The sequence below is a fragment of the Arachis hypogaea genome, chromosome 8, assembly GCF_003086295.3.
Source record: "Arachis hypogaea cultivar Tifrunner chromosome 8, arahy.Tifrunner.gnm2.J5K5, whole genome shotgun sequence".
Classification (NCBI taxonomy): Eukaryota; Viridiplantae; Streptophyta; class Magnoliopsida; order Fabales; family Fabaceae; genus Arachis; species Arachis hypogaea.
Genome location: NC_092043.1, coordinates 2,446,674 through 2,470,161, shown reverse-complemented (window position 1 = coordinate 2,470,161; position 23,488 = coordinate 2,446,674). Strand labels below are relative to the sequence as shown.

General features: G+C 35.6%; 2 protein-coding genes and 1 non-coding gene across 3 annotated transcripts; all 3 read left to right on the top strand.

Annotated features, from left to right (window-relative positions):
• Positions 1-10,625: 10,625 nt before the first annotated feature.
• Positions 10,626-12,172, top strand: LOC140174891 (uncharacterized). The gene is made up of 3 exons (XM_072201637.1): positions 10,626-10,883; positions 10,977-11,501; positions 12,029-12,172. Exons 1-3 carry the CDS (start codon positions 10,626-10,628, stop codon positions 12,170-12,172), a joined length of 927 nt encoding a protein of 308 aa, XP_072057738.1.
• Positions 12,173-17,332: 5,160 nt separating this feature from the next.
• On the top strand, positions 17,333-22,649 carry LOC112705649 (endoplasmin homolog). The gene is made up of 15 exons (XM_025756535.3): positions 17,333-17,579; positions 17,717-17,837; positions 17,950-18,103; positions 18,195-18,275; positions 18,398-18,509; positions 18,606-18,732; positions 18,832-18,970; positions 19,577-19,679; positions 19,805-20,004; positions 20,100-20,315; positions 20,407-20,572; positions 20,797-20,935; positions 21,036-21,186; positions 21,298-21,702; positions 21,992-22,649. The coding sequence occupies exons 1-15, from the start codon at positions 17,513-17,515 to the stop codon at positions 22,226-22,228; spliced, it is 2,418 nt and encodes an 805-aa protein (XP_025612320.1). The 5' UTR covers positions 17,333-17,512; the 3' UTR covers positions 22,229-22,649.
• Positions 22,650-22,832: 183 nt separating this feature from the next.
• On the top strand, positions 22,833-22,916 carry TRNAL-CAA (transfer RNA leucine (anticodon CAA)). Its single transcript has one exon. It is a non-coding gene; the product is annotated as a tRNA-Leu (tRNA).
• The last annotated feature ends 572 nt before the right edge of the window (positions 22,917-23,488 follow it).

Here is a 23,488-nt window from a genome sequence, read left to right as displayed (position 1 = left end):
GCACAGTTGAATTTTAGAAACGAGGTTTGATGAGCGGATAATTTATACGTTTTTTGGCATTGTTTTTAGGAAGTTTTTAGTATGATTTAGCTAGTTTTTAGTATATTTTTATTAGTTTTTATGAAAAATTCACATTTCTGGACTTTACTATGAGTTTGTGTGTTTTTCCATGATTTCAGGTATTTTCTGGCTGAAATTGATGGACCTGAGCAAAAATCTGATTCAGAGGCTGAAAAAGGACTACAGATGCTATTGGATTCTCACCTCCCTGCACTCAAAATGGCCTTTCTGGAGCTACAGAAGCCCAATTGGTGCGCTCTTAATTTCGTTAGAAAGTAGACATCCTGGACTTTCTAGCAATATATAATAGTCCATACTTTGCCCGAGTTTTGACAACGCAAACTGGCGTTTAAACGCCAACTTCCTGCCTTATTCTGGCGTTAAATGCCAGAACTGAGTTACAAGCTGGAGTTAAATGCCCAAACTGGCACCAAAGCTGGTGTTTAACTCCAAGAAAAGTCTCTACACATGAAAGCTTTAATGCTCAGCCCAAGCACACACCAAGTGGGTCCGGAAGTGGATTTCTGCATCATTTACTTATCACTGTAAACCTTAGCTACTAGTTTTAGTATAAATATTACTTTTTCTCATTGTATTAGAGGGCTTTGGGTTATTCTGGTTCCCTCTCTGGGGCCGAAACTAATGAACACCATTATCGCTTATGTATGTCCAACGGTGGAGTTTCTACACCTCATAGATTAAGGTGTGGAGCTCTGCTGTTCCTCGAGTATTAATGCAAAGTACTATTGTTCTTCTATTCAATTCAAGGTTATTCCTATTCTAAGATATTTATTCGCACACAAGAACATGATGAATGTGATGATCAAGTGACACTCATCACCATTCTCACTTATGAACGTGTACTTGACAAACACTTCCGTTCTACATGAAAACAAGCTTGAGTGCATATCTCTTGGATCTCTCTTCAACGATTCGCATCGTCTCTCCTGACAACAGATCATCTGAATCCGAGATTAGAATCTTCGTGGTATAGGCTAGAATCAATTGGCAGCATTCCTGAGATCCGAAAAGTCTAAACCTTGTCTGTGGTATTCCGAATAGGATCTGGGAAGGGATTATTGTGATGAGCTTTAAACTCGTGACTGTGGGGTGCAGTGACAGTTCACAAAAGGATCATTGGATCTTATTCCGACACGATTGAGAACCAACAGCTGATTAGCCATGCGGTAGCTATGCCTGGTATTTTTCACCGAGACGAGAAATCTGATAGTTGATTAGTCGTACAGAAACCATAGAGGACCATTTTCACTGAGAGGACGGGAGGTAGCCTTTGACAACAGTGATACCCAACATACAACTTGCCATGGAAAGGAGTATGAATGATTGAATGAAGGAAGTAGGAAAGCAGAGATTCAGAAGGAATAACGCATCTCCATACGCTTATCTGAAATTCCCACCAATGATTTACATAAGTATCTCTATCTTTATTTTATGTTAATCTATCTTTTAATTATCAAAACTCCATAACCATTTGAATCCGTCTGACTGAGATTTACAAGATGACCATAGCTTGCTTCAAGCCGACAATCTCCGTGGGATCGACCCTTACTCACGTAAGGTATTACTTGAACGACTCAGTGCACTTGCTGGTCAGCTACGCGGAGTTGTTAAGAAAAAGTGTGTGAGATCACGATTTCGTGTACCAAGTTTTTGGTGCCGTTGTCGGGGATTGTTTGAGTTTGGACAACTGAAGGTTCATCTTGTTGCTTAGATTAGGTATTTTTCTTTTTATTTTCTTCTTCAAAATTTTTAAGAATGAATTCTAGAGTTTCAGAGGATGCCTTTATCATCACAGGAGCTAGTTGATTCCCATCAACTGAAGCTTTAGACTAACATTGCATGATTCCTGGAATTCTTATTAAAAATTTTGAGTTTCTTATTTTCTTTTTCAAAATAATTTTCAAAAAAAATACAAAAAAAAATTTATAAAATCATAAAATCAAAAATATTTTGTGCTTCTTGTTTGAGTCTAGTGTCAATTTTTAAGTTTGGTGTCAATTGCATGTTTTCTTTTTTCTTGCATTTTTCAAAATTTTATGCATTATGTTCTTTATTGATCTTCAAGTTGTTCTTGAGGATTCTCTGTGTTCTGATCTTTAAATTCTCTTGTTTTGTATGATTTGTTGTTTTTCATATGCATTCTCAATTTGTTATTGTCTCTAGTATGAAAATTTCTAAGTTTGGTGTCTTGCATGTCTTTCTTTTCTTAAAAATTTTTAAAAATATGTTCTTGATGTTCATCATGATCTTCAAAGCGTTCTTGGTGTTCATCTTGGCATTCAAAGTGTTCTTGCATGCATTTTGTGTTTGATCTTAGTTTTTCATGTTTAATTTCATTTTGTTGTTTTTCTATCATCATTAAAAATTCAAAAAAAATACAAAAATATGTCTTTTCAAGTCAATAATAAAGAGAATTGAAGATTCAGAACATACAGCAGAGGAATCACAGAGAAAAAGCTAGGCGTTCAAAACGCCCAATGAGGAAGGAAATCTGGTTTTTAAATGCCAGCCAGGGTACTTGGCTGGGCGTTAAACGCCCAAAAGGGTAGTATTTTGGGCGTTAAACGCCAGAATGGATACCATTCTGGGCGTTTAACGCCAGGATGACACAGGAGAGGAGATTTTGTTTTCAATTCCAATCTTTTTCAAATTTTCATGTTTTAATTCTTATTTTTGAAATCATATCTTTCAAAATCAAATCTTTTCAATCATATCTTTTTCATTTTTCTTCTTAATATTTTCGAAAATTTTAAAAATTTATTTTCAAAATCTTTTTCTTATTTTTATTTCATATTTTCGAAAACCTTGTTAACAATTAAGGATTTGATTAAAAAAATTTCAAGTTTGTTACTTTCTTGTTAAGAAAGGTTCAATCTTTAAATTTTAGAATCATATCTTTTAGTTTCTTGTTAGCCAAGCTATCAATTTTAAAAATCAAATATTTTCAAATTGTTTGCCAATCATATCTTTTTTTTAAAACCATATATTTTTCAAATCACATCCTTTTAAATTCTAATTTCAAAATCTCTTTCTAACTTCTTATCTTTTCAAATTTATTATTTCTTATCATTTTCAAAACCACCTAACCACTTTCTCACTTTTGATTTTCGAAAACCATTAACCATTTTTCAAAATTCTTTTTAATTAACTAATTGTTTTAAATTTTGATTTAATTTTTTTTGAAAATTACCTCCCTCTTATCTCTTTCTATTTAATCACTAACACTTCTCCTCTACAAGCAATTCGAACTCTTTCATTCTTTATATGTTCGAATTCGCCTCTATCTACCTCATCCTTCTATTCTTATTTTCCTCTGACACCTTAAGGAATCTCTATACTATGACATAGAGGATTTCTCTTCCTTTCTGTTCTCTTCTTTTTCATATGAGCAGGAGCAAGGACAAGAACATTCTTGTTGAAGCTGACCCTGAATCTGAAAGGACTCTGAAGAAGAAGCTAAGAGAAGTTAAAGCACAACAATCTAGAGAAAACCTTACAGAGAATCTCAGAAAAGAAGTAATGGCCAAACCCAACAACAATAACAATGCAAGGAAGGTGCTTGGTGATTTTACTACACCAACTTCCAACTTCCATGGAAGAAGCATCTCAATCCCGGCCATTGGAGCAAACAATTTTGAGCTTAAGCCTCAATTAGTTTCTCTGATGTAATAGAATTGCAAGTTTTATGGACTTCCATCAGAAGATCTTTTTCAGTTCTTAACTGAATTCTTGCAGATTTATGATACTGTTAAGACCAATGGAGTTGATCCCGAGGTCTACAAGCTTATTCTTTTCCCTTTTACTGTAAGAGACAGAGCTAGAATATGGTTGGACTCTCAACCTAGAGATAGCCTGAACTCTTGGGATAAGCTGGTCACGGCTTTCTTAGCCAAATTCTTTCCTCCTCAAAAGCTGAGCAAGCTTAGAGTGGATGTTCAAACCTTCAGGCAGAAAGAAGGTGAATCCCTTTATGAAGCTTGGGAAAGATACAAGCAACTGACCAAAAAGTGTCCTTCTGACATGCTCTCAGAATGGACCATCCTGGATATATTATATGATGGTCTGTCTGAATTGTCTAAGATGTCATTGGACCATTCTGCAGGTGGATCTATTCATCTGAAGAAAATGCCTGCAGAAGCTTAGGAACTCATTGAAAGGGTTGCAAATAACCAATTTATGTACACTTCTGAAAGAAATCCTGTGAGCAATGGGACTACTCAGAAGAAAGGAGTTCTTGAAATTGATGCTTTGAATGCCATATTGGCTCAGAACAAAATGTTGACTCAGCAAGTCAATATGATTTCTCAGAGTCTGAATGGATTGCAAGCTGCATCCAACAGTACTAAAGAAGCATCTTCTGAAGAAGAAGCTTATGATCCTGAGAACCCTGCAATGGCAGAGGTTAATTACATGGGTGAAGCCTATGGAAACACCTATAATCCGTCACGGAGAAATCATCCAAATTTCTCATAGAAGGATCAACAAAAGCCTCAACAAGACTTTAACAATAATAATGGTGAAAGAAATAGGTTTAGCAATGGCAAGCCTTTTCTATCATCCTCTCAGCAATAGACAGAGAGTTCTGAGCAAAACCCATCTAGCTTAGCAAATATAGTCTATGATCTATCTAAGGCCACTCTCAGTTTCATGAATGAAACAAGGTCCTCCATCAGAAACTTGGAGGCACAAGTGGGTCAGCTGAGTAAAAGGGTTACTAAAACTCCTCCTAGCACTCTCTCAAGCAATACAAAAGGAAGTGCAAGACAATAACCGTGACCAACATGGTCGAACCTGGAGAGAGTGAAAAGGCAGTGATTCCCAGTGAAGAAGACCTTAGGAAACGTCCACTGGCCATTAAGGAGTACCCCAATGAGGGACCAAAGGAATCTGAGGCACATACAGAGACCATAAAGATTCCATTGAACTTCCTTTTACCATTCATGAGCTCTGATGACTATTCATCTTCTGAAGAAGATGAAGACATTGCTGAAGGGCAAGTTGCCTAGTATTTAGGAGCAATCATGAAGCTGAATGCCAAGCTGTTTGGTAATGAGATTTGGGAAGATGAACCTCCATTGCTCATTAATGAACTGAATACCTGGGTTCAGCAAATTTTACCTCAAAAGAAATAAGATCCTGGTAAATTCTTAATATCTTGTACCATAGGCACCATGACCTTTGAGAAGGCTCTGTGTGACCTAGGGTCAGGTATTTACCTCATGCCACTCTCTGTAATGGAGAAACTAGGAATCTTTAAGGTACAAGCTGTAAGAATCTCACTAGCGATGGCAGACAAATCAATGAAACAGGCTTATGGACTTGTAGAGGACGTGCTAGTGAAGGTTAAAGGCCTTTACATCCCTGCTGATTTCATAATCTTAGACACTGGGAAGGATGAGGATGAATCCATCATCCTTGGCAGACCTTTCCTAGTCACAGCAAAAGCTGTGATAGATGTTGACAGAGGAGAGTTGGTCCTTCAATTGAATGAGGACTACCTTGTATTCAAGACTCAAGGTTCTCCTTCTGTACACATAGAGAAGAAGCATGAAAAGTTTCTCCCGATACAGAGTTAAACAAAGCCCCCACATTCAAACTCTAAGTTTGATGTTGGGAGGCCACAACCAAACTCTAAGTTTGGTGTTGAGAGGCCACAACCATATTCTGATTATCTGTGAGGCTCCATGAGAGCCCACTATCAAGCTATTGACATTAAAGAAGCGCTTATTAGGAGGTAACCTAATTTTTATTTATCTATGTTAAATTTCCATTTTCCATTATTATTTTATATTTTCTTTAGGTTGATGATCATGTGGAGTCACAAAAATAAACTGCAAAAATCAAAGCAAATTCAAAAACAGCATTAAAAACAGTACACCCTGGATAATGAGCTTACTGGCGTTTAAATGCCAGTAAGGGTAGCAAAATGGGCGTTAAACGCCCAGAATGATGTGCTAGACTGGGCGTTTAACGCCAGAAAAGGGCACAAAGCTGGCGTTTAACGCCAAAAAGAAGCACCAGACTGGCGTTTAACGCCAGAACAGGGCAACAAGCTAGCGTTAAACGCTAAAAACAGGCAGCAACCTGGCGTTTAACGCCAGAATTGTACTCAAAAGGCGTTTTGCACGCCTAATTGGAGTAGGGATGAGAAGTCCTTGACCCCTCAGGATCTGTAGATCCCACAGGATCCCCACCAACCTCAACTCATTCTCTCTCTCCCTCACACCTTTTTATAACACTCTTCCCCAAATACCCTTCACCAATCACCTCCATCTCTCTACCCCAAATACCCCTCACTAATCAAAATCCATATCTCTTCTCCAAAAACCCCACCTACCTCTAAATTCAAAATCCTTTCCCTCTCAAACCCAACCCCAAATACATGAACCTACCCTTCCTCCCACTCCTATATAAACCCCTATTCCTTCCTTCAATTTCACACATCACAAACACCTTATACCCCCTTGGCCGAACTCACCCTCTCCCTCTATTTCCTTCATTTTCTTCTTCCTCTCTTTCTTTCTTTCTTCTTTTGCTCGAGGATAAGCAAACCTTTTAAGTTGGTGTGGTAAAAGTGTTGCTTTTTATTTTTCCATAACCATTTATGACACCTAAGGCCAGAGAAACCTCTAGAAAGAGGAAAGAGAAGGCAAAAGCTTCCACCTTCGAGTCATGGGAGATGGAGAGATTCATCTCAAAGGTCCATCAAGACCACTTCTATGAAGTTGTGGCCAAGAAAAAGGTGATCCCTGAGGTCCCTTTCATGCTCAAAAGGAATGAGTATCCGGAGATCCGACATGAGATTCAAAGAAGAGGTTGGAAAGTTCTCACCAACCCCATTCAATAAGTCAGAATCTTAATGGTTCAAGAGTTCTATGCCAATGCATGGATCACTAGGAACCATGATCAAAGTATGAACCCGAATCCAAAGAATTGGCTTACAATAGTTTAAGAAATACTTAGATTTCAGTCTGGAAAATGTAAGGTTGGCGTTCAACTTGCCAATGATGCAAGAAAACGCATGCCCCTACACTAGAAGGGTCAACTTTGATAAAAGGTTGGACCAAGTCCTCATGGATATATGTGTGGAAGGAGCTCAATAGAAAAGAGACTCAAGAGGCAAGGCGGTTCAATTGAGAAGACCGGACCTTAAGCCTGTGACTAGAAGATGGTTGGAGTTCATCCAATGCTCCATCATTCCTACTAGCAACCGATCTAAAGTAACTGTAGATCGGGCTATCATGATCCATAGCATCATGATTGGAGAGAAAGTGGAAGTTCATGAGATTATACCTCTGGAACTATACAAGGTTACTGACAAACCTTCTACTTTAGCAAGGTTAGCCTTCCTTCATCTCATCTGTCACCTATGCAATTTAGTTGGAATTGTCATAGAGGAAGACATCCTCATTGAAGAGGACAAGCCCATCACTAAAAAGAGGATAGAGCAAACAAGAGAGCCCACTCATGGACCTCAACAAGAGCATGAGGAAATCCCTCATCAAGAAATCCCTGAGATGCCTCAAGGGATGCATTTTCCTCCCCACAACTATTGGGAGCAACTCAACACCTCTTTGGAAGGCTTAAGTTACAACATGGACCAACTAAGGGTGGAGCACCAAGAGCACTCCATCATTCTCCATGAGATTAGAGAATATCAAAGAGCTATGAGGGAGGAGCAACAAAGGCAAGGAAGAGACATAGAGGAGCTCAAGAGTTCCATTGGATCTTTAAGAGGAAGAACTAGCCGCCATCACTAATATGGACCCGTTCTTTGATTTCCTTGTTCTTATCTTTCTGTTTTTTTATTTTTATGCTTTATGTGTTATCCATGTTTGTGTCTTTATTACATGATCATTAGTGTCTAGTGTCTATGCCTTAAATCTGTGAATAATTCCATGAGTCCTTCACCTTTCTTAAATGAAAAATGTGCCTAACTACAAAAGAACAAGAAGTACTTGGATTTCAAATTTTATCTTGAAATTAGTTTACTTATTTTGATATGGTGGAAATACTTTTTATTTTCTGAATGAATGCTTGAACAGTGCATATTTTTTATAGTAAAGTTTATGAATGTTAAAATTGTTGGCTCTTGAAAGAATGATGAACAAAGAGAAATGTTGTTGATAATCTGAAAAATCATGAAATTGATTCTTAAAGCAAGAAAAAGCAGTGGAAAAAAAAGTGGCGAAAAAAAACAAGCAGAAAAAGCCAATAACCCTTTAAACCAAAAGGCAAGGGTAAAAGGGATCCAAGGCTTTGAGCATCAGTGGAAAGGAGGGCCCAAAGGAATAAAATCCTGGCCTAAGCAGCTAAACCAAGCTGTCCCTAACCATGTACTTGTGGCATGAAGGTCCAAGTGAAGAACTTGAGACTGAGTGGTTAAAGTCGTGGTCCAAAACAAAGAGAGTGTGCTTAAGAACTCTGGACACCTCTAACTGGGGACTTTAACAAAGCTGAGTCACAATCTGAAAAGGTTCACCCAGTTATGTGTCTGTGGCATTTATGTATCCGGTGGTAATACTGGAAAACAAAGTGCTTAGGGTCACGCCTAAGAATCATAAAGTAGCTGTGTTCAAGAATCAACGTACTGAACTAGGAGAATCAATAACACTATCTAAAATTCTAAGTTCCTATGGATGCCAATCATTCTGAATTTCAAAGGATAAAGTGAGATGCCAAAACTGTTCAAAAGAAAAAACCTACTAGCCCCGCTCATCTAACTGGGACTAAGTTTCATTAATATTGTGAGATTTATTGTATATTCTCTTCTTTTTATTCTATTTTGTTTTCAGTTGCTTGGGTACAAGCAACAATTTAAGTTTGGTATTGTGATGAGCGGATAATTTATATGCTTTTTGGCATTCTTTTTGGCTGTTGTTTTTCATTTTGCACTGGGTCATCCAAGTAATACCTTACGTGAGTAAGGGTCGATCCCACGGAGATTGTCGGCTTGAAGCAAGCTATGGTCATCTTGTAAATCTCAGTTAGGCAGATCCAAATGGTTATTGGATTTTGATAATTAAAAGATAGATAAAATATAAAATAGGATAGAGATACTTATGTAATTCATTGGTAGGAATTTCAGATAAGCGTGTGGAGATGCTTTGTTCCTTTTGAATCCCTGCTTTCCTATTGCCTTCATCCAGTCATGCATACTCCTTTCCATGGCAAGCTATATGTTGGGGGATCACCGTTGTCAATGGCTACCATCCGTCCTCTCAGTGAAAATGGTCCGGCTACGGGTTACGTGGGGCTAATCATCTGTCGATTCTCGATCGTGTCAGAATAAGATCCAATGATCCTTTTGCGCACTGTCACTGTGCCCAGCACTCGCGAGTTTGAAGCTCGTCACAGTCATCCCATCCCAGATCCTACTCGGAATACCACAGACAAGGTTTAGACTTTTCGGATCTCAAGGATGCTGCCAATTGATTCTAACTTATACCACAAAGACTCTGATCTCACGGAATGGAAGGCTCTATTGTCAGGAGAGGCAACCATGCGTCGTGGACCAGGAGGCCAGGAGATATGCATTCAAGATTATTTTCAGGTAGAACGGAAGTGGTTGTCAGGCACGCGTTCATAAGCGAGAATGGTGATGAGTGTCACTTGATCATCACATTCATCATATTAAAGTGCGAATGGATATCTTAGAACATGAATAAGCTTGAATTGAATAGAAAATAGTAGTAATTGCATTAATTCATAAGGAACAGCAGAGCTCCACACCTTAATCTATGAGGTGTAGAAACTCCACCGTTGAAAATACATAAGTGATAATGGTGTTCATTAGTTTCGGCCCCAGAGGGGGAACTAGAATAACCAAGATCTGATCCCAAGATCAAAGATGATCAAAAAGATGAAAATACAATAGTAAAAGATCCTATTTATAGTGAACTAGTAACCTAGGGTTTACAGAAATAAGTAAATGATGCAGAAATCCACTTCCAGGCCCACTTGGTGTGTGCTTGGGCTGAGCATTGAAGCTTTCATGTGTAGAAACTTTTCTTGGAGTTAAACGCCAGCTTTGGTCCCAGTTTGGGCACTTAACTCCAGCTTGTAACTCAGTTTTGGCGTTTAACGCCAGAATAGGGCAGGAAGTTGGCGTTTAAACGCCAGTTTGCGTCATCAAAACTCGAGTAAAGTATAGACTATTATATATTGATGGAAAGCCCAGGATGTCTACTTTTCAACGCAATTGAGAGCAAGCCAATTGGGTTTCTGTAGCTCTATAAAAGCCATGTCGAGTGCAGGAAGGTTAGAATCCAACAGCATCTGCATTCCTTTTTCAGCCTCTGAATCAGATTTTTGCTTAGGTTCCTCAATTTCAGCCAGAAAATACCTGAAATCACAGAAAAACACACAAACTCATAGTAAAGTCCATAAATGTACATTTTGCATAAAAACTAATAAAAATATACTAAAAACTAGCTAAATCATACTAAAAACTTCCTAAAAACAATGCCAAAAAGCGTATAAATTATCCGCTCATCACAGTGCAACCACAATATAAGCCTAAATCACCCAATGATATTGACTGCATGATATCAGCTGAAATTCCTGATAAGACTAACATGCCTAGACTTTATGCAACTATTAAGAAGTTCATGGTTCATGGTCCGTATGGGAGGCACAACATTAGTAGTCCATGCATGCTAAATGGAAGGTGCTCTGAGTTTTTTCCAAAGCCATTCAGGAATAGAATTATTATTGACGAGGGTGGTTTTCCAAAGTTTAAAAGGGTGGATAATGGTCATACAATAACTAAGAAGAATGCAGTTCTGGATAATTCTTATATTGTACTATACAATCCTGATTGACTCTTAAAGTATGGTTGTCATATTAAAGTGGAGCATACATATCAGACTTCTTTTATTAAATATTTATTCAAGTACGTCCACAAGGGTAATGATAGGGTTACTGCCTTATTTTACCAAACATTTGGTGATGGGTCTCCTCAACAAGTTGTAGATAAAATACGTAACTACTATGATTGTTGTTACATTTCTGCATGTGAGGCAGCTTGGAGGATATTTGGTTATGAGATTCAGCTTAAAGAACCTGTAGTGATTCGTCTACCATTCCACCTACCTGACGAGCAACCAGTTGTTTTCAAGGACCATGAGAACATTGCTAATGTTATTCAACGTGTAGATGGTAAGGTTACTAAGTTAGCTGCTTGGATGTTGGCTAATCGTGAGTATCCTTTTGCTAAATCTTTAACATACAGCAAGTTTTCTACAAAATTTGTATGGAAAGATTATTCATGCATATGGTTTCCTCGCAAACAAGACTTTTCTATTGGACGGCTGACTCATGTTCCACGTGATAACGGTGAGGATTATTACATGAGAATATTGTTAAACATACAAAGAGGATGCATGAGTTTTACTGATTTACATACTGTGGATTGTGTGGTATACAACTCATTCAAGAAAACATGTTAGGCTTTGGAATTCCTACAAGATGACAAGAAATTTGTTGATGCAATTCTAGAAGCAAGCACTTGGGCATCTAGAAACTACTTAAGAAATCTGTTTGTTGTGTTGTTGATTTCTAGTAACATATCTAGACCTGAATTGGTATGGCAGCAGTGTTACCAACAATTATCTGAAGATTTGTTATATTCGCATAGAATTTTTACACTTAATCCACGTATATCATTCAACATGTTAAATTAATTTTACTTATAAGATTAAATAATATTCTTTATCTTAAAATACCTCATTAATTGCTTAACACTTTTTTTATCTTCATTTTAGATATTCAGCTTAGTGATGATCAACTACTGAATATGACTCTTTTAAAGGTTGAGATGATGTTGCAAGCTAATGGTAGGTCACTTAGAGAGTTTAATTGTATTCCTCTCCCTGATTTAGATATCATTGATGGCTTAGATATTCAGCTTAGTGATGATTAACTACTGAATATGACTCTTTTAAAGGTTGAGATGATGTTGCAAGCTAATGGTAGGTCACTTAGAGAGTTTAATGGTATTCCTCTCCCTGCTTTAGATATCATTGATGGCTTAGATGATCGGATAATAGCTGACGAGCAAACCTTTGATATTGTTGACCTATGGGACTAATAGAAGTTATGTTGTCCCAAATGAACTGTGAACAACATGCTTTTCATAGAATAATCGAAACTGTGAATAATAACCTTGGTGGTTTTTTCTTCATATATGGTTATGATAGAACAGGCAAGACATTTCTATATAGGGCATTTTCTGTAGCTATTCGTGTCAAAGGAGAATTGTTTTTAATGTTGCTTCAAGTGGAATTGCATCTCTTTTGCTTCCAAAAGGCCATACAACTCACTCTAGATTTAAGATACTTTTGGAATTTAATGAAGATTTTGTATGTAGCATAAAACAAGGGTCTCCACTTGCTAAGTTGATTTGTAAAGCAAAGCTTATTATATGGGATGAGACTCCGATGCTAAACAAGATTTGTTATGAAGCACTCAACAAGTCTTTCAAAGACATACTTAGATCTTCATCATCATACAATGAAGACCTATCCTTTGGTGGTAAGGTAGTCGTACTTGGAGGTGACTTTAGACAGATTCTACCTGTTATACATATGGGATCTAGACAAGATATTATACAAGCTACAGTTAACTCATCTTATCTGTGGTCATCGTGCAAAGTAATTACTCTCTCTCAGAATATGCGTTAGTGTGCCTGAATCTGAGTCTATTGAAATCAAACAATTTGCTCAATGGCTTCTTAGAATTAGTGATGGTCTTGAAGGATATTTAATTGATGGTGAGTCTGAGGTCAATATTTTAGAAGAAATTCTAATCAAGGACAATGCTGATAGCTTTGACAATATCATTGAATTTGTATATCCTGATATACTTATTAATTTACAATAGTCAACTTTTTTTAAGGAGAGAACCATTCTTGCTCCTACAATAAATGTTGTGCACGAGGTAATAAATAATTATATAATAAAGTATATTGAAGCAGACGAAAAAGTTTATCTGAGTTCTGACTCCATGTGCATTGAAGAAGGTAGCATGGAGTCAAAGCTTAATACATTTACTCCTAACGTACTAAATGCCATTAACTGTTTAGGGTTACCACCTCATGAACTTATACTAAAAGTAGGTGTTCCTGTTATGTTACTAAAAAATATTGACCAATTTAATAGATTTTGCAATGGTACAAGATTATAGGTAAGGAGATTAGGTAATCATGTAATAGAGTGTGTTATTTTGACCGGGAATAGAGTAGGAGATGTTGTTCTAATACCTCGCATGAACTTGATTTCTACTAATCCAACGTTACCTTTTAGATTCTAAAAAAGGCAATTTCTATTAGTCGTCTCATTTGTAATGACCATTAATAAGTTACAAAGACAAACTCTCAGCACAGTTGGGTTGTATTTACCCAAGCTGGTTTTTATACACGGACAATTATATGTTACTTTATCAAAGGTTAAATTTAAAATAGATTTTAAGAGTGTTGATTCAAAATAACACAGGTATATCTGCTTTAACATCAATCAGGCACGGACCTAGGCTTAGCAATGGGGTCACTTGGCCCTCACTCTCATTTTATTTTTTTAAACAAAAAAATATACATATATAATATGTCTCCATTTTAAATTTTAAATGACCCCATTATAAATAAATTAAGCCCAATTATTAAAAATCCTAAACTTATTTTATCTTTCTATTATTTTGACTATTAGTTAACCTAATCAAATTTAGTATTCTTCCATTCTCAAATCCCAACTGTCAGTCTATCACTCATTTATTCTCTTAAACTCTTTAGTTTCATATTTTTAACATTTTTTTCTATTCTTTGTCTAGTGGTCATCTTCTCTTCATCAAAAGGTAAATTTTCAATTCTTTATTTTGTTTTATCTAACTCTCTATGACTCTATCTATCTTTCAATTGCAAATTTTAATTCAAACAATTATAGTTTAGGTATTAATCTATTTTTCTATTCTCTTCATGAATTTAAATATTTTATTTTATTCTCAATTTAGTGATCCTTATTATTTATTTATTTATCTTTCGTTCTATTCTATTATATGTAATTATGTTGCATATAAATTTCTAAAATGAATTGATCAATTTACTAATTTAGAATAAATATTTTTTATTTTTAGAAATAGTAATGGAAAAATATTTCAAAAGAAAACTATAAATATCATAAAGAGTCAACTTCATAATCGAAAGAGAGACCTTTAATCAAGTTGATAATGAAACAATTATTCAACATTTTCAAAATACAAAAACAAGAAGAGAAGTACCTTTAAGATTTAAAGAGAAGAAAGTTAGCGACTAATATAATTTTTGAATTTTTTTTGTATTCAAATAATTAATATGCACTTTTATTGATATTAATTAATTATATTAAAAAATTAAGATTACGATGGATTATTATTATTTTATTAATTTTTATTTTTGATATTAATTCATATATTTAGTTTCTTTATTATTATTATTATTATTATTTTTTAATCTTTTATTCTAGGTGTTTATTTTTATAAATCTTGCTAAATTAAACAAAGTACTGTATATCTTCTTTTTATTTCTCTTTTATATACACATAAAATTTATTATATTATTTCTTTTTCATCTAATACTTTTTTTTCTCTTCTATTTATATTTCTTTCCTTCAATATTTTGTTAGTTCTTATTTTTCTAAATTTTACTTTAAGTTATGTATTTGTTCTTATTATACCTAACGCTTTTTATTTATGTGTAATATACATTCTTATATATTTTATAGAAATATGATTTGATTTTATTAACTTGCCAAAATTTTTTGAAAAATCTAAAGCTAAAGTATAAAAATATATTTATAGATATTTTGTTTTTTTTTAACTAAAAAATGTAATCTTTTTTGCCATATTTGTTGAAATCGTAAATTAAATATGAATATTAATTTTTGAAATAGAATAAACATATTTTAAATTTTTTGCATTTAAAAATAATATTTTATCAGTGTTAGAATTATTTAGATGGATAAGTAATAGTGAATATAGAATTATTTAGGATGGATAGAATTAAGTATATCTTTTTATTAAAAATACGAATTTAAAAATATTATTTTCAATTCACAATAGTCAAGCTCTAATTGAACGATTGTATGTTCAAAATTTTTTTAAATAAATAAAATAATTTTAGATATATAATTTTTTAAAATTTAATTAATTCAAGATATTTATTATCGTCGATTAAAAAAATAAAATGAAATAATAATTTGATATTTCTATACTCTTAAAATATTATTTATTTATTTCTCTAGCATTTTTTATCATCCAGTGATCACATTATATAATTTAATTCAATAAAATTATTTATCATCATTTGATTGAATAAAAATTCTCTTTTATCTGAAAATTTTATAATTTCTCAACCTCAAGATCATCCATGTTAAATCATTAAGAAATATAACTGAAAATGTGGAAGCGTTCCTTCATTTAAGAGCATGATTGAGATCAGAGAGTTTTGCTTTTGTAATTCTTTGATCTTTGTCAATCAAAACCTTCTGTATCCCGAATAGAACTGAATCACAACTCAACTACGGGAAAAGGGCTACGAATGCGGGTTTGATGTGTTGGAGACCAAAATTTTGAAGTTATTATTTATATTTGAGTGTGACACTCATTAAACTCTAAAACCCAAATAAAATAGTATTTCTGGTTTTAATCTCATTTTTCCAAATCAAAAATAATAATGACTTATTTAATTCAACATTTATGACAATAAATAAGATCACCGTTATATAAGTCATTTAATGTAAAATTACTTAATTTACAATTATAATTAATATATCTATTATCCATAAATATATTAAGAAATAATAATTTCCTAACAATCTTTCACTTGGACTATACATATATATTTTGATTATTTTTCTGAGATAATCACATCTTATAAATTTTATGCGCACATCTAAATGTTATTTTCTTGATTACTTTAATAATCTGGTCTGTCTCATATATTGGTTATGAAATTACCGCAATTTTTATCACCTTAGTGTCGCAACGAAACCACGACGATCGCCATACTAAAATACTCAACCACATAGATCAAATTTGGATGAGAAAATTCAGAATTTACATGCAAAATAATCTCATGCGTGCCTATTTTCAACTGGTCTAACTTGAATAAAAAATTTATTTATTCGGTGACAGACTCATATGAAACTGCAACGACAACGCCCGGGCTCATAGCGACGGAAACCAAGTAATGAGTCTGTGGAAGAAGAAGAGAAGAACTTAACGAACTCAAAATGAGAGAGAAAGATAGAGGGGGAAATTTATCTAAAAAACAAGGACTCGACAGGAAAAATGTGACAATAGGCTCAACAACGACGGTAACGGGATAAGCAGCGACGGGACATGAGCTATGAATGGGTAGGTGGCGATGGGCTCAACAACGACGATGACGAGAGCCATGAGTTTTTTGTGAAGAAACCGCGAAGAAGAAGACTCTGGGTGAGGATGGCTGGGGTTTCTCTGGCATGACTATAGAGTATGGATTGAAGTTGTGAATCACTGAATATGTGATGTGAGGCAAATCATATTTCCTAAAAAGTGTTTATATGTATATATCCAGGACAGGTACACCCTAAACACGATCCCGAGCAAAATCTACCCTGACTCGGGTCAAGTTATTACCCTCTCCAACTAGGTATGGACGGGTTGGGTGTCCTGTATTCAGGTATTCCTGCCTAGTCTAACCACGTATTGATGCTCTGTTTATTAAGGGTTTACTGCTAGCCAATGAATTGCTACGCACACAAAACAAGATTCTACTCCTAATAATTGTTTAAGCGGACGAGTGAGATGACTACTCAACAAATTCAAATTGATTAAGATAAATACTAATTATTTTTAATATTAAAAATCTTAAGAATTTAATTTTAATTATAATTTTGTACAATATTTATAATAATAATTATTATATATATTTATTTTATTTTTTTAATAAAATTTTTATATAATTTTATGTATTATTCCGAAAACATATACTAGTAGATTAGTAAAATCCATGCAGATCTAAGGCCACCAGAAATTGCCACGTATACAGAGAAACTGGAACGTCGAACCAATAACTTGGTGCCACGTTTCACAAGAGGAAGTGGCATTGCCAATCGAATAGATCGTAGACTTGGAATTACAAGTCGTTCCGTAGGGTCGTCCACAACATTGACGTTCTCCACGTCAAGGGATACAGAATAAGCCAATAAAACCAAGCCACGTTTCGAGACCACATCTTCAACCGTCAGATCATCCACGGTGGCAAAATGGAGCGAGTCAGAGCCCCGGTTCTGAAGTCCTCGTAACGATCACGGTAGAAATGCAAAACCCAAGTATATAACGAACCAGAGATGAGTGACTGCACTGGTAGAAGTGTGCAAAGCCGAAGAAGGTACTAGAAACAAAGCTAGCTACTACGATGAGGAAGTGGACGCTCCCTTCCGCTCTTCTTCTCCTTTCTCTCCTCCTTCTATTTGCAGATCAAGGTGAGCCATCTTCATTTATTACACTTCTTCATCTTCTTTTCTGCTTTCTGTTGTTGCTAACCGTTCCGTACCAGCTAGCTAGCTCTTCTACTTCTTAGCATTTCTAAATTTGAATCTGATTTACGATGTTTGGATAGGTCGCAAGCTTCAGGCAAATGCCGAATCTGATTCTGACGAGCTTGTAGATCCACCTAAGGTTGAGGACAAGATCGGTGCCGTTCCTAACGGTCTTTCCACAGATTCAGATGTCGCCAAGAGGTGCTTCATATTAGATTTTTGTTTTCTTCAATTCTGTTAATATTATTTTTGCTTTTGTTTTTGGTTAACCCATTATTTGGTGATTGAAAATGTGTGTTTGTGTGATTCTTAGGGAGGCGGAGTCGATCTCGAAGAGATCTCTTCGCAACAACGCGCAGAAGTTTGAGTTCCAGGCCGAAGTTTCTCGGCTTATGGATATTCTTATCAACTCTCTCTACAGCAACAAGGATATTTTCCTCAGGGAGTTGATCTCTAATGCTTCTGACGTAAGCACATTTCCTCTTATGCAATGCGTTTCGATAATCTTAGACTTCAATTTTCTGTTGATGATGGAAGCTCCCCGTCGTATTATTTTAGGCGCTGGACAAGATTAGGTTTCTCTCTCTCACCGATAAGGAGATTCTGGGGGAAGGTGATACTGCCAAGCTCGAAATCCAGGTTAGCACTACAAATGTTTGACATTATGTCTAAGTAATGAATATATTAGCCCAAGTGTTGTTTACATGGTTTATTTATATGTTTGTTACTAAGACATTTTACTGCTTGTGGTGAAATGACAGATTAAGTTGGACAAGGAGAAGAAAATCCTTTCCATCCGAGACAGGGGTATTGGTATGACAAAGGAGGATTTAATAAAGAATTTGGGGACCATAGCAAAATCTGGAACCTCAGGTATATATGATATAGCTTACGGCTTATGGCCTTAACTGACAGAATTCCCATTTCTAAGGAGCAAATGCATTAACTGAAAACTATCCATACATGCAGCGTTTCTTGAGAAAATGCAATCAAGTGGTGATCTCAATCTTATTGGGCAGTTTGGAGTTGGTTTCTACTCGGTGTACCTTGTGGCTGACTATGTTGAAGTAATTAGCAAACATAATGACGATAAACAGTATGTCTAATTTTTACACCTGATATGGCTTTTTTATTGAGTTTGTTAGACTGTTGTCCATGGAATCTTGACCTTCCTTTTTCTTCTTAAAAATCCCAGGCATGTGTGGGAATCTAAAGCTGATGGAGCATTTGCGATTTCTGAAGATACATGGAATGAACCACTGGGACGTGGTACTGAGATTAGGCTACACCTCAGAGATGAAGCTGGGGAGTACTTGGAGGAGCATAAGCTTAAGGTATGAACCTAACTTTTAGTATTGTTTTGTAGAGTTTAATTTTGATATCCTGACATTTATCTAATTAGATTCATGCATTTAGATTATTTTTTAAGTAGCAGATTTGGAAATTAGTTATTTTTTGCTAATATGACAATACACTGTTAGTTGTTTGTGTAAAATTCTTTTACACAGACCAAGCATGAAAAATTTAAATTCTTGTTTTATAATAGAATTAACAACATGAAACTATACTGATTAGTTTACTTGCACATAGGACTACACCATGGGCTTTTGTTATATTAATCTAAATTGCAAGTGTGTACTGTGCACTTACAACAGGCATATAATGCGTATTTTCTTTGCTAAGGATTATACATGTGTATAGAGGTGTATTCTCAGGGCAGTTTTTGTTTCATGGTTACAAGTACTGTACCTTTTTTATTCAGAGCTGTTGCCAAACTTTTAAGTGGGCGCCTCTTTATTTTCCTACTAAGTGTTTCATGTTTATCTTGTATTAACATATATACAATTTTTTGGTTGTTTTTTGTTGCTTCATTTTGTGTTGCTTGGAATTCAATTATAGTGCATTGTGGAATCTAATTCACTACCTATTGATTGACACAGGAATTGGTAAAAAAATACTCTGAATTTATTAACTTTCCTATTTATCTCTGGGCAAGCAAAGAGGTTGATGTGGAGGTCCCTGCTGATGAAGATGATGAATCATGTATGTGTTTACCATTTGTAACATTGCAAGATACTGATTTGTTTTTTTATCGTTAACTTTTCTCCATTCTATAATACTATCACAAATTTTGCTATCTTTCATACCTTAGTTTACTCTTTGATCAGCTGAAAGCAGCTCTGAGGAAGAAAGTAAAGATGATGATGCTGAGAAAAGTGAAGATGACGAAGAGAAGCCCAAGACAAAGACAGTGAAGGAAACGACTTATGAATGGGAACTTCTAAATGATGTGAAAGCTATATGGCTGCGAAATCCAAAGGAGGTTTCAGAAGAAGAGTACACCAAATTCTACCATACTCTTGCCAAGGTAATGTTTCCATCTTAATTATTCACTGGACATTGTGAGGGCATTAACTTGTTAATGTTCATAGTTGTGGGTTTAACTGTTCATATTTCCTGCAGGATTTCGGTGATGAGAAACCTTTAGCATGGAGTCACTTCAACGCTGAAGGCGATGTTGAGTTCAAGGCAGTGCTTTTTGTGCCACCTAAAGCCCCTCATGATTTATATGAGAGTTATTACAACTCTAACAAATCCAATCTGAAGTTGTATGTTAGACGAGTCTTTATTTCAGATGAATTTGATGAACTGTTGCCTAAATACCTCAGCTTCTTGAAGGTAACCAAGTTGTGCTGTTATTGCAATTTAGTTTGTTTTAACGCGATCAGAATATTTTTTTTCTGAGATGTCCTTTTGACATTGAGAACAGGGCCTTGTTGATTCTGACACGTTGCCACTTAATGTCTCCCGTGAAATGCTTCAACAACACAGTAGCCTGAGGACAATCAAGAAGAAACTTATCAGGAAAGCCCTTGATATGATCCGTAGGATTGCTGATGAGGATCCAGATGAGTCCACTGACAAAGATAAGAAAGGTAGGTTATACTAAATATATTGGTTTTGTGTTCTGGGAGTGCCAATACTTAGTTGGTCTCCATGGGTTTCATGCAATGGGGGTTCAGATCCTCCATGCTTTCAGCATGTTGCATCATGCATAAATTTTGTCTTTCATATATTATGTTTTCCATTGTATTTCTAAGCGGTATACTTGAACCCATAAACCCTTAAATTTGACTCTGCTTCCTCCAACTTTATGCAGAAGAGGTATCATCTGACAATGATGAGAAAAGAGGTCAATATGCTAAGTTCTGGAATGAGTTTGGAAAGTCCATCAAACTTGGCATCATTGAAGATGCTACTAACAGAAACCGTCTGGCAAAACTGCTGAGAGTTGAGACGTATGTTACTTGATTCCTTGCATTTCTTTATTTATTTGCTGCAGTATTATTTCCCTCCTTTCATTAGTTGACAAAATATTGTATACTTGATTACTTACAGCTCCAAGTCTGAAGGTAAATTGACGTCTCTTGATCAGTACATCTCCAGAATGAAATCTGGACAAAAGGATATCTTCTACATAACTGGAACTAACAAAGAACAACTGGAAAAATCTCCTTTCCTTGAGCGGCTTAGGAAGAAAAATTACGAGGTATGATTTTCTCGCTGAATATACTTGTTTTCTGTTTCTTACTCTCCATAAATTTTCTCCAGTGGGAGCTAAGATGTATCTTCTAAATGTTTGTATTTTAAACCGGTGCAGGTTATTTACTTCACTGATCCAGTTGATGAATACTTGATGCAATATCTTATGGATTATGAAGACAAAAAATTCCAAAATGTGTCCAAGGAAGGTCTGAAAATTGGAAAGGACGCCAAAGCCAAGGAACTAAAGGAATCCTTCAAGGATCTCACAAAGTGGTGGAAAAGTGCACTTTCCAGTGAAAATGTTGATGATGTGAAGATATCTAACCGTTTGGATAACACTCCTTGTGTGGTGGTGACTTCGAAATTTGGTTGGAGTGCTAATATGGAGAGAATAATGCAGGCACAAACTTTATCAGATGCTAGCAAGCAAGCATACATGCGTGGCAAGAGGGTTCTTGAAATCAATCCTAGGCACCCTATTATCAAGGAGCTCAGGGAGCGTGTAGTAAAGAACCCTGAGGTACATTCTTGACTTGAATACTTTCTATTAGCTTTTGCCTTTAATTTGTTGTGCTAATAAAAATTGAGGTGATGATAATATCATTAAAACAAGCCTTCTTTTCTTTTCCTTTTTCCAAATTTGTTTTTTTGCATGCTAGAATTAAGTCCTTTCCATTGATTGATTTGATTCTTATGAATGCTCTCGAAGTGATACTGATCTCTGCATACCTTATCTGAATCATTGTAACCTGAGCAGAATGAATTAAGGTTTATTTTGAGTTTTTGACCCAATTTGGTTTGTTCTTCAGGATGAGAGTGTGAAGCAAACAGCACAGCTGATGTATCAAACTGCTCTCTTTGAAAGTGGTTTCTTGCTAAACGACCCCAAGGATTTTGCATCTCGCATTTATGACTCAGTGAAGTCCAGCTTGGATATTAGTCCTGAAGCAACTGTGGAAGAGGAGGAAGAAGCTGAAGAAGTTGAGGCCGAGAGTGAGGCCAAGGACGGTGCATCTGCTGATGCTGATGCGAAGGACGAGTTGTAGATTTTGAGGCAGACATTTCCGTACTGACTTCAGTTCCCCTTTTCTTTGTTACTTGGTCTTTAGCAATTTGAGAAGCCCCTTTCAGAATGATTTTTGCTTCCATAAGAAAGTCTAATAGAGAGAAACATTAGTCGTAAGTTACTGTAGTCACTTTATCCCATGGAATTTCGCTTAGCATTTTAGTACACGGATGAAGAAAATTACGCTGTATTTTTATGTGGAAAACTGCATCATGTCTTATTTACAGTGACTAGCAAACATCCGTTATCCCTTTTTTATTTATTCCATGGTGTCTGATGGCATCACGTTGGGGCAATAGATCTACTGACACCCCGTTGTGGATATTTATCCATCCTTATATTGGAAACAAAGTCTCTCAAAGATATAGCAAAGAAAGGTAGAATAATGTCGCTCATTAAAACCCGTGATGCTTAGGTCTTTTGCGGAATATTTTTTTCTCCCCTTGATCGCGGTAAAGTACTAAATATTTTATTTGTTGATACATTAAAATTAAGTTCAATGTTAAATTATTTATGTTTAGCAGATCAGGCATGTCAGTTATAACTACTATGTAATCAAGTTAAATCAAAACAATTAAGCATAAGTCAGGATGGCCGAGTGGTCTAAGGCGCCAGACTCAAGTTCTGGTCCTCGTGTGAGGGCGTGGGTTCAAATCCCACTTCTGACAAAATTGATGTTTATATAACTAATAAGCCTTTTTTGTAACGCTTTGAGAAGATGACAAGCACAATATATAGGGTAAGTGTAGTGTGAGGGTCACTGAGGCGTGCAAATTGTCGAGAAAGTGGTAGCATAAGTACGCGACCAGGACCAGGACCACCACCCATAAGTATGACGAAATTAAAGCTGCCATTGGAGAAAGACATATAGTTTATGCTAGTAGGATTTAATAGTTTACACTTCACACTACACAAACACTATCTGATCTAGACAACCCAAAAAAAAAAAAAACACTATCTGATCTGATCTGAAACGCATAATGAAGGGATCAAATATTAATTATGCTTCCTAGCTAGCTAGCATAGCCTAGCGTCTATTTCAGTTGCCCCCTAAAATAATGATATCATCCACAAATAAGCGTCAATTTCAATATTTAACATTTTGACTTTAATACTTAATGATGAGGTGTATCCACCTGTGATAGGGTAAGTGCCACTCAACCATAGGACGCGCATGGTAGTGAGTAGATTGGATATATGATATGTAAACTTCAACCACTCCTAAATAAAATTAAGTCAT

Bases quoted from the DNA above. Each gene is read 5' to 3' on its own strand.
- LOC140174891 (XM_072201637.1), top strand. From the start codon at position 10,626: ATGATATCAGCTGAAATTCCTGATAAGACTAACATGCCTAGACTTTAT. The intron at 10,884-10,976 runs GTACTATACAAT...TATTTATTCAAG, and splicing joins TTCTGGATAATTCTTATATT to TACGTCCACAAGGGTAATGA. The intron at 11,502-12,028 runs GTATACAACTCA...ACTCTTTTAAAG, and splicing joins TACATACTGTGGATTGTGTG to GTTGAGATGATGTTGCAAGC.
- LOC112705649 (XM_025756535.3), top strand. From the start codon at position 17,513: ATGAGGAAGTGGACGCTCCCTTCCGCTCTTCTTCTCCTTTCTCTCCTC. The intron at 17,580-17,716 runs GTGAGCCATCTT...ATGTTTGGATAG, and splicing joins CCTTCTATTTGCAGATCAAG to GTCGCAAGCTTCAGGCAAAT. The intron at 20,573-20,796 runs GTAGGTTATACT...AACTTTATGCAG, and splicing joins CACTGACAAAGATAAGAAAG to AAGAGGTATCATCTGACAAT.